A 13600-nucleotide genomic window follows, 5' to 3' on the forward strand; every position below is an offset into this window, starting at 1 on the left:
TCCTATAATGCAACACGCGGTTACGCCGACGCCGGTGCCGACGGCGATGCCGCTCAACCCGCAAACGGGTTCCTAAAGAGTTGCGCTCTAAAAGAACAAATAATAAGTGCGTAGGGTTTACTCAAGTTATATTAGCATTGAGATGACAGAAACGCAGTTTCTTACTAATGCAGTTTGTTACTAATCAAGTACATGTTCTTAGTTCCATAACTCTATGCTTCGTTCTTGTTGTCTGTTTTGATTGTTTGATTTGGCATATATTAGCATCCTTTTGGTGTTTTGTCAAGCTGATTCACTCTGCGTGCTTCACAGCATTGACTATATGCGTAAATACGTGCCAATAATAGCAGTCTGTAATGTCAACACGTATTATACAGGGTGTCACAAAAAAAAAAATTTACACGGTCTTTTTTACCGCAAAAATAAACTAGGCATCGCCGAACGCTCATTCTTCGCCCAAAGGTAGCGCTAGAGGTCACAATTAGATGCCAAAGTTTCAGCCCGATCCGATCTCTTAATCAAAAGTTATAAGCGATTTTCTGAAAATTTCAATGGGAAAATGGCGGCCGACGGAGTTTTCAAGCACATGGGGCTCTATGGCACCAGAAACCGAAAACGGGCAAAAATAGGCTCCATTTTCCCATTGAAATGTTCAGAAAATCACTTATAACTTTTGATTAAGTAATCGGATCGGGCTGAAAATTTGGCATCTGGTTGTGACCTCTAGCTCTACCTTTGGGCGGAGAATGAGCGTTCGGCGATGCCTAGTTTATTTTTGCGGTAAAAAAGACCGTGTTAATTTTCTTTTGTGACACCCTGTACATGCGCATTGGGCTATTTTAGCGCAGTTTTCAACGCCACAAATTTCAAACAAAACGCTCTGACACATAATTTTGTACATCCGATTGAAACATTTTCAAAACTTCTTATTCTGTCACAATATTAAGCAATATTTATATTTTCTCTTATTATCGAGCGCGAAGAGAAAAGGGATTTGCGTTTTCCCATAGGAATGCATTACCGGAAGTGAAATTTAGACTGCTTGCTGTCTGCTTCAAAGTGCAACAGCAAACTAGCGCCACCTGAGCCTCTAGCGTTTATTATAATAACTCTATGCACGAAGCAGTGCGCCGTCTTTGTGTATAACAGCGCTGCTGCTACTGCTGTGAAGTTCTCTTGCGCTCGTCTTTGGTTGACTTGATCCGTGGTGGTGAGGAGCTGGACGATTAATCTCAGGATCTCGTTGTTGTTTGCCACAGCCTTGATTTCGTCTCTCAACCGGTCGGGAGTAGCAGATTTTTTTTTAATGCGTTAGCATTAATGCTTTGGTACATGCGCTGACCTTGGTCTGGTTTGGAGCTCACGCATTCAAAGTTCGCAACCTTGCCACAGGATGGCGCCACAGGCCCACTGGCTTTGGAAACTGGGAAACACCTTCTGCAAGCGCCGACAGATGGCGGCGGGGTGCATATTTCGTGAGGCTTTGCCATAAGACGCATAGCAGCGGACGCAGCACTGCACCTAGCAACCGAAGATCGCCGGCAACGTCCCCCTTCGCCAGTTTCGGAGCCGCGCAGTGGGGGACAGCAGGTGTATCCATACCTCGGCAAACCTCACTCATGAGGGCCCTCACTCACCCTCACTCACCCTCATCTTCACAGGTGAGGTGAGGTGAGTGAGTTCCTGAACCAGGAAAATTCATGAGTGTGAGGGTGAGTGAGGGCCGTGAGGGCGGTGAGGGCCGTGAGGGCTGTGAGGGCGATGAGGGCCGTGAGGGCCGTGAGGGCCGTGAGGGCGGTGAGGGCCGTGAGGGTCGTGAGGGCCATGAGGGCCATGAGGGCGGTGAGAGCGGTAAGGGGTATGAGGGCCATGAGTGCGTGAGGGGCGTGAGGGCGGTGAGTGGCGTAAGGGCCATGAGTGCGTGAGTGGTGTGAGGGCGGTGAGTGCGTGAGGGGTGTGAGGGCCATGAGCGCGTGAGGGCGGTGAGTGCGTGAGGCCCCCTTCAAATCGAGCATCTTTCTCGGCAATTTTGGTGTTAATGGCGGGTTGTTCTCTAGCTTTCCCTAGATCGACACGAATTGCTGAGATGGGGTCCGGCTCGAAATAAGCAAGCAACTCGGAGCAATTCGAATACGTTTGAAGCGGCTGCATCCAATCAGGGACGCAAAATTTTCACGCGATACCTCGTGCCGGTGATGATGACACCGAAAGACTTGGTTCTGGATTGAAATCGACCGTTTTTTGGAAATAAACTGTTTCAGAAAGGTGCATTAGTATTCTTAACGAGGTTTGAATGCATAAAAACACGTTTATAACGCGTAATTGTGTCTAAATGGTGCAAGAAAAATAAAATTTTTTGATGACGATGGCAAATTGCAGCAATTGGTTGCTGCGTGTGATCGCGGGCGGCCCGTGTTGCTGGTGTTGCGACGTAAAGTTTCTGGGTGAAATTGCCCCATCTGAAGCTGGCCTGAGTGGCGTGAGGGCCATGCGTGCGTGAGGGGCGTGAGGGGTGTGAGAGGCGTGAGGGGTGTGAGGGGCGTGAGGGCGGTGAGTGGCGCCCTACTGAAAAAAACCATTTGGCGCCCATATGAAAATAAACGGGTCCATACCGGTAGCCGTTTAACCATACTGGTCACCAGTTTGTCAAAGGGGTCGCCCGTATGGTTCAAAGGGGTCCCCCGTATGAGCCATAACGGTCACCTATTTGGCAAACGGGTCGCTCGTCTGGGCAAATGGGCGACTCGTTTGGGCAAAGTTGTCGCACGTTTGCTCAAACCGGCGACCATGTTGCAAACTGCACCGGTTTAATTAAACGGCTCTCCGGAGCCCGTTTGATATTTAACGTACAGATCGGCGGCGTGGGCACGCCTAGCGTTTCAGCCGTGGCAGCCAATGTTTTCCGGAAGGCTGGGAGCGCCGGTTCATCGATTTCAGATCGTCCGCGTAATGCAAGTAATTATATTTATATTTCAATTGCGCTGATTTTCGATTATACTGCAACTAAAACTAACACTTTTTTTTTTGTTTTACGTAAACGCGCGACGTTGGTGAGCCGATATTTTTGACAGACCTTTAATACTTTGTCCATCTTTGTTGCCTCAATTTACTTATTCAGCTCGAATCTCTCTCGCAGAAGACGCGACCGCGTGAAAGAATGTACGTCTAGACTCCGTTTCACTTTAATTCAAGACGCAGCGAAGGTAGCACGCGTACACGCGGCTGCAAGAACATCGAGCATTGCGAGAGCACGCCCGCCGTTGCAGCACTCAAACTACGAGCTTGCGCTGAGTACTTTCTTCGCTCGGGCGCAAGCCGAGCTCCTGGCTGCCCCGCCGCCATTTCCAAAGTTCGAGCGCGCGCGCGCGCGCGCGCGTTTGTTTTTCGGGACTACAAAAACGCATCTCCCTGGAATGCCTGGGGAGAGGGAGAGGGGCTGTCCCGGTGGTCCCAGCGCCTTGACCTCGCCCCCTCCCTCCACTCTTGTCACCCCTGTCACGTGACCCACAGCAGCGCGCGAGCTACACGCTGATAAGCATCGAGATCCGGAAGGGTGCGCCCTGCAGCCGCTTTTTTCTTTGTCTGCTTGTTGTCAGTTGCTGCTCGAAGTTCGCTCGTCCTACCTGCTTCAATCTGTCGCCTAACCCTGCGGTCTTATTGGGATGTCTCTCGACAACGTATTGGATGTGCACCAAAACTATCAGTGTTCGAAAAGACCCACGTGTATGTCGGCAACGAGCGATTCTTCAAAGAAGTCGCAAATTCTCGCGGTTTGGTTGGGTTCGGCAAATGACAGCTTGTGCGCCGCATCGTGTTGAAACTTCCAAGGAGCCGTTCCCTCTCGTTTGTGTTTGTGTGGTTGTCCTGCTTTGACCGTGTCGACAAATATCACGGATTACATCTTTCAAGTCCGCTATTGTTATGGTAAGTGCACTGCAACCTACGTGTTGGCAACGATTGACCGTTCTTCTGCGCGTACTCTTCTAGATTATCTAAAGAATTATGCAGCGCCTATTCGCGCGGCAGCCAGGAGAATAATTTCCCCGAAAGTCTACCTGTATAGTGTTCACAGATCGCTTGCACGTTTGTACTCGTCTACAGAAGAGGTAATAAACTTCGAGGAGAATTGAAAACAATCTTTTGTGTCGGTTTTCCTGTCCACTTACAAGCACCTACGCGAGTGCATTTGTTCTACGTGTTTTCTCCATGTTATAAATACGTTTATGAGTTTCGGGACGTCTTAAATATGTTTAAGATAACCAACCTCCCAGACGATACCCATTTAGGGCTGGCGCATAATTTGCCAATTCGAATGGCACGTTCAAACGTGTGGTCACGTGCCATGTCGTACCAAACGGCACCCGTATCAAACGGGCACCTGTATCAAACGGGTACCGTTTCGAACGGGTACCGTTTCCGAACGGGTACCCGTATCCCATAATCACGTTTGATCCAAACGGATCGACAAGTTTGATTCAAACGGGCGACCAGTTTGCCACCCGTTTGAATTTCAAATGGTTTTTTTCAGTAGGGCGTGAGGGCGGTGAGTGGCGTGAGGGCGGTGAGTGGCGTGAGGCCGGTGAGTGGCGTGATGGCGGTGAGTGGCGTGAGGGCGGTGAGTGCCGTGAGGGCGGTGAGGGCCGTGAGGGCGGTGAGTGGCGTGAGGGCTATGAGTCGTGAGGATCGTGAGGGCGGTGAGTGGCGTGAGGGCGGTGAGGGCCGTGAGGGCCGTGAGGGCGGTGAGTGCGTGAGGGCCGTGAGGTTCAGTGAGGGTGAGTGAAGGGCTGAAGGTGAGTGTGACTGTAAGGGTGAGGGTGAGTGAGGGGCTGAAGGTGAGTGTAGCTGTGAGGGTGAGGGTGAGTGAGGGGCTTAGGGGAGTGTGGCTGTGAGGGTGAGGGTGAGTGAGGGCGACCTAAAATGCCGACCTCTGGCCTTGAATCACCGGGGCGCGGGTCAACCCCCTCCCCTTCCCGTTCACGGCGCTTCGCAGCGAGTGTGCGGATGGCTCACTACCAAATATTAACCCACCTTGTGCCATCCGTACACGTCGCCTCGCGGCTCCCTGCGTGCGGCCCAAGCACGCCCTAGCCCCGTAGTCCCTTACTGCACCTCGGTTGCTAGGTGTTATGTCACGCGGCCGGCGTGCGGGTGCGCGATTTGGACGCCCCCGGAAGCTACTGCCGCCGGGTTTGGAGACCTAGCTGTGAACGCAGACGGGCTGGGGTCCCGTTCTTCGGCTTCCCACGCCATCCTTGACGCGCAGTCGTCTTACCATGTCACCGGGCCGTAAGCGTACGGTTTTGTCACCTCTGTATGCATAACAACGAAATTGCTCTGTCGTTTTTCGCACAATCGCGCTCACGTCCTTCATGCGCACGCAAAGTGGCCTGATCTGCCCACTTCAGGAAGAAGAGGTGTTTCGGGAATGTTCACCCCGCGGAAAGGTACTGAGAGGCTGCATTCACCATACTTTGTTATATATAACCGCTGCGCGAAATGCTGACGAATTTCTTCGAGAATCAGCGGGACGGCAGCAGCGATGTCGGCATGCCTTTTCTGGTTCATGTGATGCAGCAAAAACACGATGTTGTTGCTACAGCGTCGCTGCCACTGCTGCCAACACGAAGCAGGAAACTACGAACAGTAATGCTGATGATGACAATGTACACTAAATTATGTGGCAAGAAAACCGGCATTTTATGCGGTTTTTTATATTTTCGTTTAAAATTGCATGCGCGTTGCTGCAGCATTTTTTTTTTTTTACCTGTGCTTATTTTTGCGGTTGTACCAGGGGCCGCGGGTCGGGCGTTTTAGGAAAGACCGCAGCCATACATGGGCCAGCCGGAACGCTTTCGCGGGCCGGATTTTGCCGTCACGCCGGGGTTTATAGACCACAGGTCTATATCGTAGGGTAAAGCGCACGTACGGGCTTTCTCTTTCCTTAAGGCTGCGGTCCCACGGCAGCCATCTTGAACAAGGCGTTAGATCAACCAATAGATGGCGACACGCACCCGTGGGGTGTAAAGCCCCTCGATGTGTTTGCGTTTGTCTCGCAAGTAGCGTCAAATGCGCGAGTGCACGAGGCCCATGTCTCGAGCGGCCCTTGGAAGCAAATGGCGGCGCAGCACTGAAATGAGCGGGCCTTGGAAGCGAATGGCGGCGGAGCACCCGCTCATGGCACGTGTCTCGCGCGCTTCCACAACAATGGTTGGCGGTACTTGTAAAAAACGCTTTTATCAAGGGGCTGGAAGACTGGTTCGAATCGTTTCCTGGCATTCCTGCGGCCTTGTCCTAATTGTACTGTAATGTAATTGGTTTCATCTCTTCTCTTTTTTGATTTCACCAGCGGTTCGAGAGCTCTACTCGCATCCGTGAGCAACTTTTTGCTCAATTTCGAGCCCTTTTTCACCTTTTATGAGCCTTTCGTTGAACCCTCCGCGCTAAGCCTACTGGCCCAGCGCGGCAAGGAATAGGGCACGGTGACGGTTGCGCCGCCGGCCCATCGGACCCACGACGTAGTTTTAACTCCCGGACATGACGACGCCTCTGGTTGCGCCACCGCGGCTGCAGTTGCTGCAGGCTACTCAGGATCATGCCGCTGTCACTTCGTACGAAACCTCTCCCCCTCCCCCGCAAGAGATGGACGAGGACGCGGAGGACTTCGGCCCGTCCAATAATGCAAAGCGTTTTCGTTCGTCCGACGATAGTCTTAAAGACGCAAACACGAGTCTCCAGGCTTCATGGGCTTCGCGAGAGCCGGACGTCACTGACTTGGAGGGACTTTGGGAAAAGGCTACAACGAGAACCCAGCGCCGAGCGCAACTCAAGGCATCGGGCCAACCCCTACCCACCACAAGCCGCAAGGAACGTGTAGCTCTCGGCACCCATGTAATCAAGATACAGCCCACAGAAAGATGCGACGTATTGGGCTTAGACCCAGAAGAGCTGAAGACCGTTATCAGCTCCTTCGCCGGTGACCCCAAGTTGCTCAAACATCAGATACTGAGGGTGAGCAAACTCTCTAATACCATCGTCGTTACTACGTGCGACTCCACGCAGGCCACGCATCTCCTCCGTATGGGTGTGTTACCTTTGCGATCGAGACCACCACTCCCGGTGCGTACGCACCAAGTTCCCACGGACGGTATATCCCGGGGAGTAATCCATGGGTGCAAACCCAACGAACCCACGGCTAAGCTTCTAGAGGCGCTGTACGCCGACGGAGTGGATGTCCTGACGGCCCGGCCTATGGGCTCCAAAGGTACAGTCCTCATCCACTTTGCATCTCCGCATCCGCCACGCGAAGTTATGTATTGGAGCTTCCCGAGAAGGGTGGAATGCTACGAACAGCGATCTCTCGTGTGCCCGCGCTGTCACCGCCCGGGACATAAAGCCACCAGCTGCCCGATTAACCAGCCGGTCTGCAGCAACTGCGGAAAACAACACGAGCAACCCCCGGAAGCCTGCCCGAATGGCGAGGCCAAGTACTGCGGTCATTGTAAATAGGATGGACACGTGGCTACTGATCCCTCTTGTCCCGCTCGAGCTCAATTCGCTCAGCGCGCGAAACAAAGGGAAGGAGCCAAACAAGAAAGACTGGCACGGAGCCGCTCGCGCAAGCGCAGGCAGCGATCCAAGCAACCCTCTGGCACCACTAACTCACGTCCCGGTTCCAAGAGTACTACCTCCCAGCTGCGCGGGTCGAGCAAGGTTCAGATCCAGGATCCGCTCCACTCCTACGCCGATATAACTGCGAGAGGTCTCAAGGGCGGTCGCAGCCCAAATGCACGCCAGATGCTTGAGACACTCGAGGTCGAGCAAGACCGCGATCAAGCCGATTTCGATAGCACTATGAAACGTCTGGAACAACAACTGAAAGAAATTCAGCGTACAATGGAACAAGTCAAGTGCAAACACAATCAACGGCAGAGATCACGAGCAGATCGGCTCCGGGCGCTGCACTTTGAAGTTGAGGAAGAAGAGAGATTGGAAACCGAGCTCCTTGAGAAAAGCAAGCGACGCCAGTCCCTTTCACCTGGGCGGTGTCGCACACCACCTGGAAATACTTCATCCACACGACAGCAGGCAAGAAAGCAATCCCACGTACCTGCACTCCAGCACCAGGCAGCAACCCAGAACTCTAACGAGCCGCCGGTATGGATACAACAACTCATACAGCAGCAACAGCAGCAAGCAGAGCAAATGAAACAAATACAGCAGATGCAGCAGCAAATACAAATGCAACAACAACAACAAACGCAGCAGTTCCTCCAACAGGTGACTCAAATGGTCGCACAACAGGTCGCTCAGATGTTCTCCCCCATACTTAGCCAACATGGACCCAGCCTGCACCAGCCGCAACCAACCTCCACTGAACAGCAGCTCGGCGCACCCACCGCCTGAGCGTCCTCCCGACCTCCTGCAGTGGAACTGCCGCTCGCTACGTCAGAGCGCTGCCGAGCTCGTCGAGCTCTTCCGCTTAACCGGAAGGCCGGCGGCGCTTCTGCTGCAGGAGACACGGGGGATGAGTCCGGGCATCTCGGGCTTCAACGGATACTTCCAACCAACGATTGAACACGGACTAAGAGGCGGATCAAGTGACACATCTCAGACCATTGAAGCACAAGCTGCGGTGTTTGTGCGCAAGGGCCTCCCACAGGCTCAAATAGATACGACGGCCTACTGCAACCCGTTCCAGGAGGTGGTGGCGGTTCGCTGCACGCTTGGACGTCACCGGGTCATCCTAACCTCCTGCTACGCGAGACCTGAGTCAAGTTGTTCCAGGCGCGGCCACGCTGGACAAGCCGGCTTCCAATGGCTGATGGACCTCCGGCAGCGCTACCCCCGTGACCGCCTGCTCGTGGCGGGCGATTTTAACGCGCACCACCCGGACTGGGGGTACTCGACTGCTAACGCCAGGGGCGCGCGGCTAAAGGAGGCAGCGGAGTTGGCGCACCTCACTCTGGCCAACGACCTCGACTACCCAACGCGCCACGGACTGCACGAGGGACAGCGAGACACCACCCCGGACCTGACCTGGGCAGACTCCCGACTGGTGACCGACTGGCGGTGCGGACCGGACCCTATGGGGTCCGACCACTATCCCATCTGGCTGGAGCTCTCAACCGGCGGCAAAGCAGGGCGCAGTCGTTTAACTCAGGCTGTCGACTGGGACGCCTTCCGAAAGGCGGTGGCCACGTGCGAAGACGCGGTTCCCGTAACCGCAAAATTACTGAGGGCAGCGCAAGCGGCCACGCGAAACCTGGAGGTGGAAGACCAAGACCCGGTTCCCGACAAACATCTAATGAACCTGTGGGAAGCACGCAAGCGGCTCCACAAGATATATCTTAACAACGGCAAACGATTCAAGGACCTAGTGCGTTTGCGCAACAAGACGGCACAGGCACGTAGATATGCCAAACGCCTGGCTCGCTCGAGGTGGCTTGACCACTGCGCGACGTTTGACGAACGAACTGGCACCCGCAAGCTATGGCGCGCCCACAGAGCCTTGACCGGCAAGACCAAGGCGCCCAACACTGCTCGCAACATCCAGCTAGCCACCGACCAAACTCCGGAGCAGTTTGAGGAAGCGGCCGCCAAGGCCTTTTTCCCACAACCTGCTAACGATCCGGACCTGTGCCTGTACGAACTGCAACCGCCGAGCGACACAGAACAAGACGCCCCGTTCACGATTCAAGAATTGACACTGGCCTTGGACTCTGTCAACGAGCGCAGCGCCCCTGGCAAGGATGGAATCACGTGGCGCATGCTGCGCAACCTGGACGAGCCGGAGAAACGAAAGCTCCTGAAAGAACTTAACGACGTCTGGGCGTCAGGAGTACTACCGGCCGACTGGAAACATTCAGTGGTGTACCCTATTCCGAAACCAGGAAAGAGTCCGGATCAAATACAGAACCTCCGACCAATCTCACTTACGTCTACGCTATGCAAGCTACTCGAACGGATGATCCTTACGCGACTCACTTATGTCTTGGAAGAAGCCAGGGACGACCCTTACTACGACGCTGCGCAGACTGGTTTTCGCCCCGGACTGTGCACCCACGACAGCCTACACCTCCTCCGAAACTTTGTGGGTAAGAGGCGCCGAGGAACCAACAAGGTACCCGGACTCCTGGTGGCAGTGGATCTCCGGAAAGCTTTTGACACCGTCGAGCATTCGGCAGTGATCGAGGAACTCGAAGAGAGTGGCGCAGGCACCCGCATAATCAATTTCGTGAAAAGCTTCCTCAAGAATCTTACCTTTGAGATCAGCTCGGGCGCCCAGCAACCCCGCATGTTCCAGAATTTCCGTGGAGTACCTCAAGGAGCCATCCTTTCGCCGACCCTTTTCAACTTGGTCATGAGAAAAATAGCAAGAGTGTTGCGCGCCGTCCCACACCTTCAGCACACAACTTATGCGGACGACATCACCCTTTGGGTGGACCCCCGAAACACAAAGCTCGACACTAAAGAAACGGTCGAAACCATGCAGACGGCCCTAGATGCCATTGACCAGTGCCTGCAAACTACGGGCATGCAACCTTCCCCAGAGAAGACAGCCTTCCTCATCGTCGGCGGTCTTGAGCACAACAGAGCTCAAATACACCTGACCCTGGCCGGCCAGTCCATTCAGCGCTCCCCCGAACGCTGGATTCGCATATTGGGAGTCCCACTGCACGAACAAGGAGGAGCGCAAGAGTGGATCAAGCAACTCAAACCCAAGTGGCGACAACAGCTCCAACTCATTAAGAGGATGGGCAACCGCCTCGGTGGCGCGGGCACGCGCACCATCCGCTTGCTCACTCAAGCAGTCCTGACCTCAAAAGCCTGCTATGGAGCCGCATGTTTCGTCCTGACCAAGGCGCAGCTCAAACAGCTGGAAATATTGCATCGTGAATGCCTGCGTGCAATCACCGGTCTCCCAAGACACACTAAGACGGAAGAGCTCTATCGGTACTCGAATCTTCCGACTCTACAAGCCATCATTGAGACCCGCGTTGCCGGCCATCAGCGGCGCCGGACATCGACTAGAGCCGGTCAACGTCTTCTGGATTTACAGGGTTGGCGGCCTCCCGTAGGAGAGGCCCCGCCTCCGAAGAGCATGCCACCATGGGAGGACATTATGGTCAGAAACCCCAAGCCGCTCACTCGCAAACAACACCGCGAAGAACATTCAGAAGAAAGAGCTGCACTTGCTGCGCGGGCAGACCTCGTGGAGCACGCGGTCTTCACAGACGCCGCATGGTGCCAAGAGACGAAGCGGGCCACACTCGCCTACGCTACTGGCCAGGACCGATATGCTCAGACACTTCAATACGACAGCGAACCTAGCACGAGCCGCCTCGAACTGGATGCAATACACCTGGCACTATCTCGAATAAGAGAGACATTCGACCCAGTGGACGTACCCACCCGTGTAACCATCTTCACGGATTGTAGGGAAGCCCTTGCCCGTCTGGGGAAAACTCCTCGCGAAGGGACGCTCTGCCAGCGAATCAAGAGTCTGTGCTCGTATTTGAAAAACACCAAAAGTATTGAGGTGAGAGTGGACTGGGTCCCGGGACACGCGGGCGGCATCGGTAACGAGGCCGCACACACGTGGGCGAGCGAGCAAAGGGAAGACCGCTCCAACCCAGGGATCTTCGTCCCCTTCGCGCCGCCGGACCCAGACCCCATAGAGAAGAAATCTGCGGCCCGACAAGAGGATCAGCGTCGGCTGCGAGATCAAACACCCTACAACCCGGCACCGCTACCCAAGGGTTTACCCAGAGGGGCACAAGTGTTAATTCACAAGGCCCGCACCGGAGCTGCGCTCACCGAAGACATACTCGCTCGGTGGCGTAGCTACAAACCACGGAGGGGCCGCCCACCCGACCAAGGGCCACCGGAAGGGTCCGAGCCCGCTGCACTTGTCGTCTGCACTACATGCACCGCCGGCGTGAGCCCGACGATCCGACACTTACTCTGGGATTGTGCCGGCTTGCGAGACAAAAGAGCCGAACACCTGGGGCCTCACATCGACACTTTAGAGGCCTGGATCACACCGGTTAACGAGGCACGGGCCAGGGAGACGCTGATCTCCCTATGGGAGTTCGCGCGCTCGACAGGAGTGCACCGCCGAATGTAAAGTTTTCCTACCTATGTTCCCCTTCCCCCAATGAAGCCATGGCGCCACCCTTTTTGAAAATAAAGTTAATCATCATCATCAAGGGGCTTTAGTGGGGTGGCCGAAACATTGGTTCTCAAGGGGATGGCTCGAGCACCATCACGTTCCCCTCGTGGCCTTGCTCGCGCCGCTGCCAGCTGTGCTCAGCTAGCTCAAGTAGCGTGGCCCATCAAACGGATGTGTGCGAGAATGTCATCTGGGTATAAATTGTTCTCTGTAATAGGGACATGCGGTTCGGCGGTTGTAACGGGCTTTCGCAATAAATTTTAAGCGGGTTTCACATGCAGCGATTTTGGCCCTAAAGCGGCGCGATTTCTGCCGTCGCGGCGCTCGTGCCGCTGAATTGCTGGTGCTGGCTAGAGCGCCGCGACGGCAGAAATCGCGCCGCTCTAGGGCCAAAACCGCTGCATGTGAACTAGGCTTTACCAAGAAGGAATCAAATGTTGATTGACGTGTCAATATTCTATCAATGAAAATTTCCTCTGCAGGAATGCACGCTCAGTAGACTTAATCTTCCAAGACACCAGTGGAAGCGGACGTCAAGTAAACTGCTTCGCGATTTACGGTACTTACCTCACCATTAATGATGACTAAAAAAAGGTCACGAAATATTGTGTTTCACGGGGTCCGGAAGATGTTGTAAAGGTTGTTACATTATAGGGGTGGGTTCCCAGAAAACAAACGCCGTTGCAATATTTTCGGAAGTACCGACACACATAATGTTGTAAGTAGCACAGCTTAGGAGGAATACGATGAAAACCATCAGAAGAAATAGGAAGACGTTTATTTGCAATGATGACGCTATGAATGAACGGCGTTCAGCGACGGCAAGTTATGAGCGTTCGGGAATTTATAAGTTCACGTGATTGCTAACTATGGACATGCGTTTTTGTCGGGAGATGGTGTTGCGGTGATCACCTGATATCGGACGACTCGTGGCAGACGAACAAGCAAGTTTCTTCTCAGCGAATGGTAAGTGTCCAGTGTCAAGCACAACACGTGGCTACCGACGTTGTCGACGTTTCGAACACTTACCGCTTTCGACAAAAGTCCTGGCACCTGGGCTAACTTTCTGGAAAGACTCGAAGTCTTCCTTGAGTCCAACGCCATCAGGAACAGTAACTGAAAACGATCCACTATTCAATTGGTGGGTGGCGAAACGTATCCGCATCTGCGGAGTCATGGGCGATGCGTACTCTAAGTGGCTGGAAGTTTACACGATGCCTGCCACGACGTCCAAACACGTCATTGACGTTCTACGGTCTTTTTTACCTACTTTCGCCCTACGGAAAATACTTTTCTCTGATAACGCGCCAAATCTTGCTTCAAACAAAATAAACAAGTTAAAAAAAAATAAACGGCATCAAACATCACATTAGTGCACCATACCATCCTGCAACTAACGGCCATGCAAAACAAATAATGTGCAAAAAA

The 13600-nt window shown here is 53.8% G+C and overlaps 1 protein-coding gene across 1 annotated transcript; it reads left to right on the forward strand.

Annotated features, from left to right (window-relative positions):
- The first annotated feature begins 8335 nt into the window (after positions 1–8335).
- LOC115310606 lies at positions 8336–12150 on the forward strand. Its single transcript, XM_042287427.1, has 2 exons — positions 8336–9721; positions 9881–12150. Exons 1-2 carry the CDS (start codon positions 8336–8338, stop codon positions 12125–12127), a joined length of 3633 nt encoding a protein of 1210 aa, XP_042143361.1. The 3' UTR covers positions 12128–12150.
- The last annotated feature ends 1450 nt before the right edge of the window (positions 12151–13600 follow it).

The sequence above is a fragment of the Ixodes scapularis genome, unplaced genomic scaffold, assembly GCF_016920785.2.
Source record: "Ixodes scapularis isolate PalLabHiFi unplaced genomic scaffold, ASM1692078v2 PGA_scaffold9__187_contigs__length_104089568, whole genome shotgun sequence".
In the NCBI taxonomy this organism is placed as follows: domain Eukaryota; kingdom Metazoa; phylum Arthropoda; class Arachnida; order Ixodida; family Ixodidae; genus Ixodes; species Ixodes scapularis.

Bases quoted from the DNA above. Each gene is read 5' to 3' on its own strand.
- LOC115310606 (XM_042287427.1), top strand. From the start codon at position 8,336: ATGGACCCAGCCTGCACCAGCCGCAACCAACCTCCACTGAACAGCAGC. The intron at 9,722-9,880 runs GTCAACGAGCGC...GTGTACCCTATT, and splicing joins TGACACTGGCCTTGGACTCT to CCGAAACCAGGAAAGAGTCC.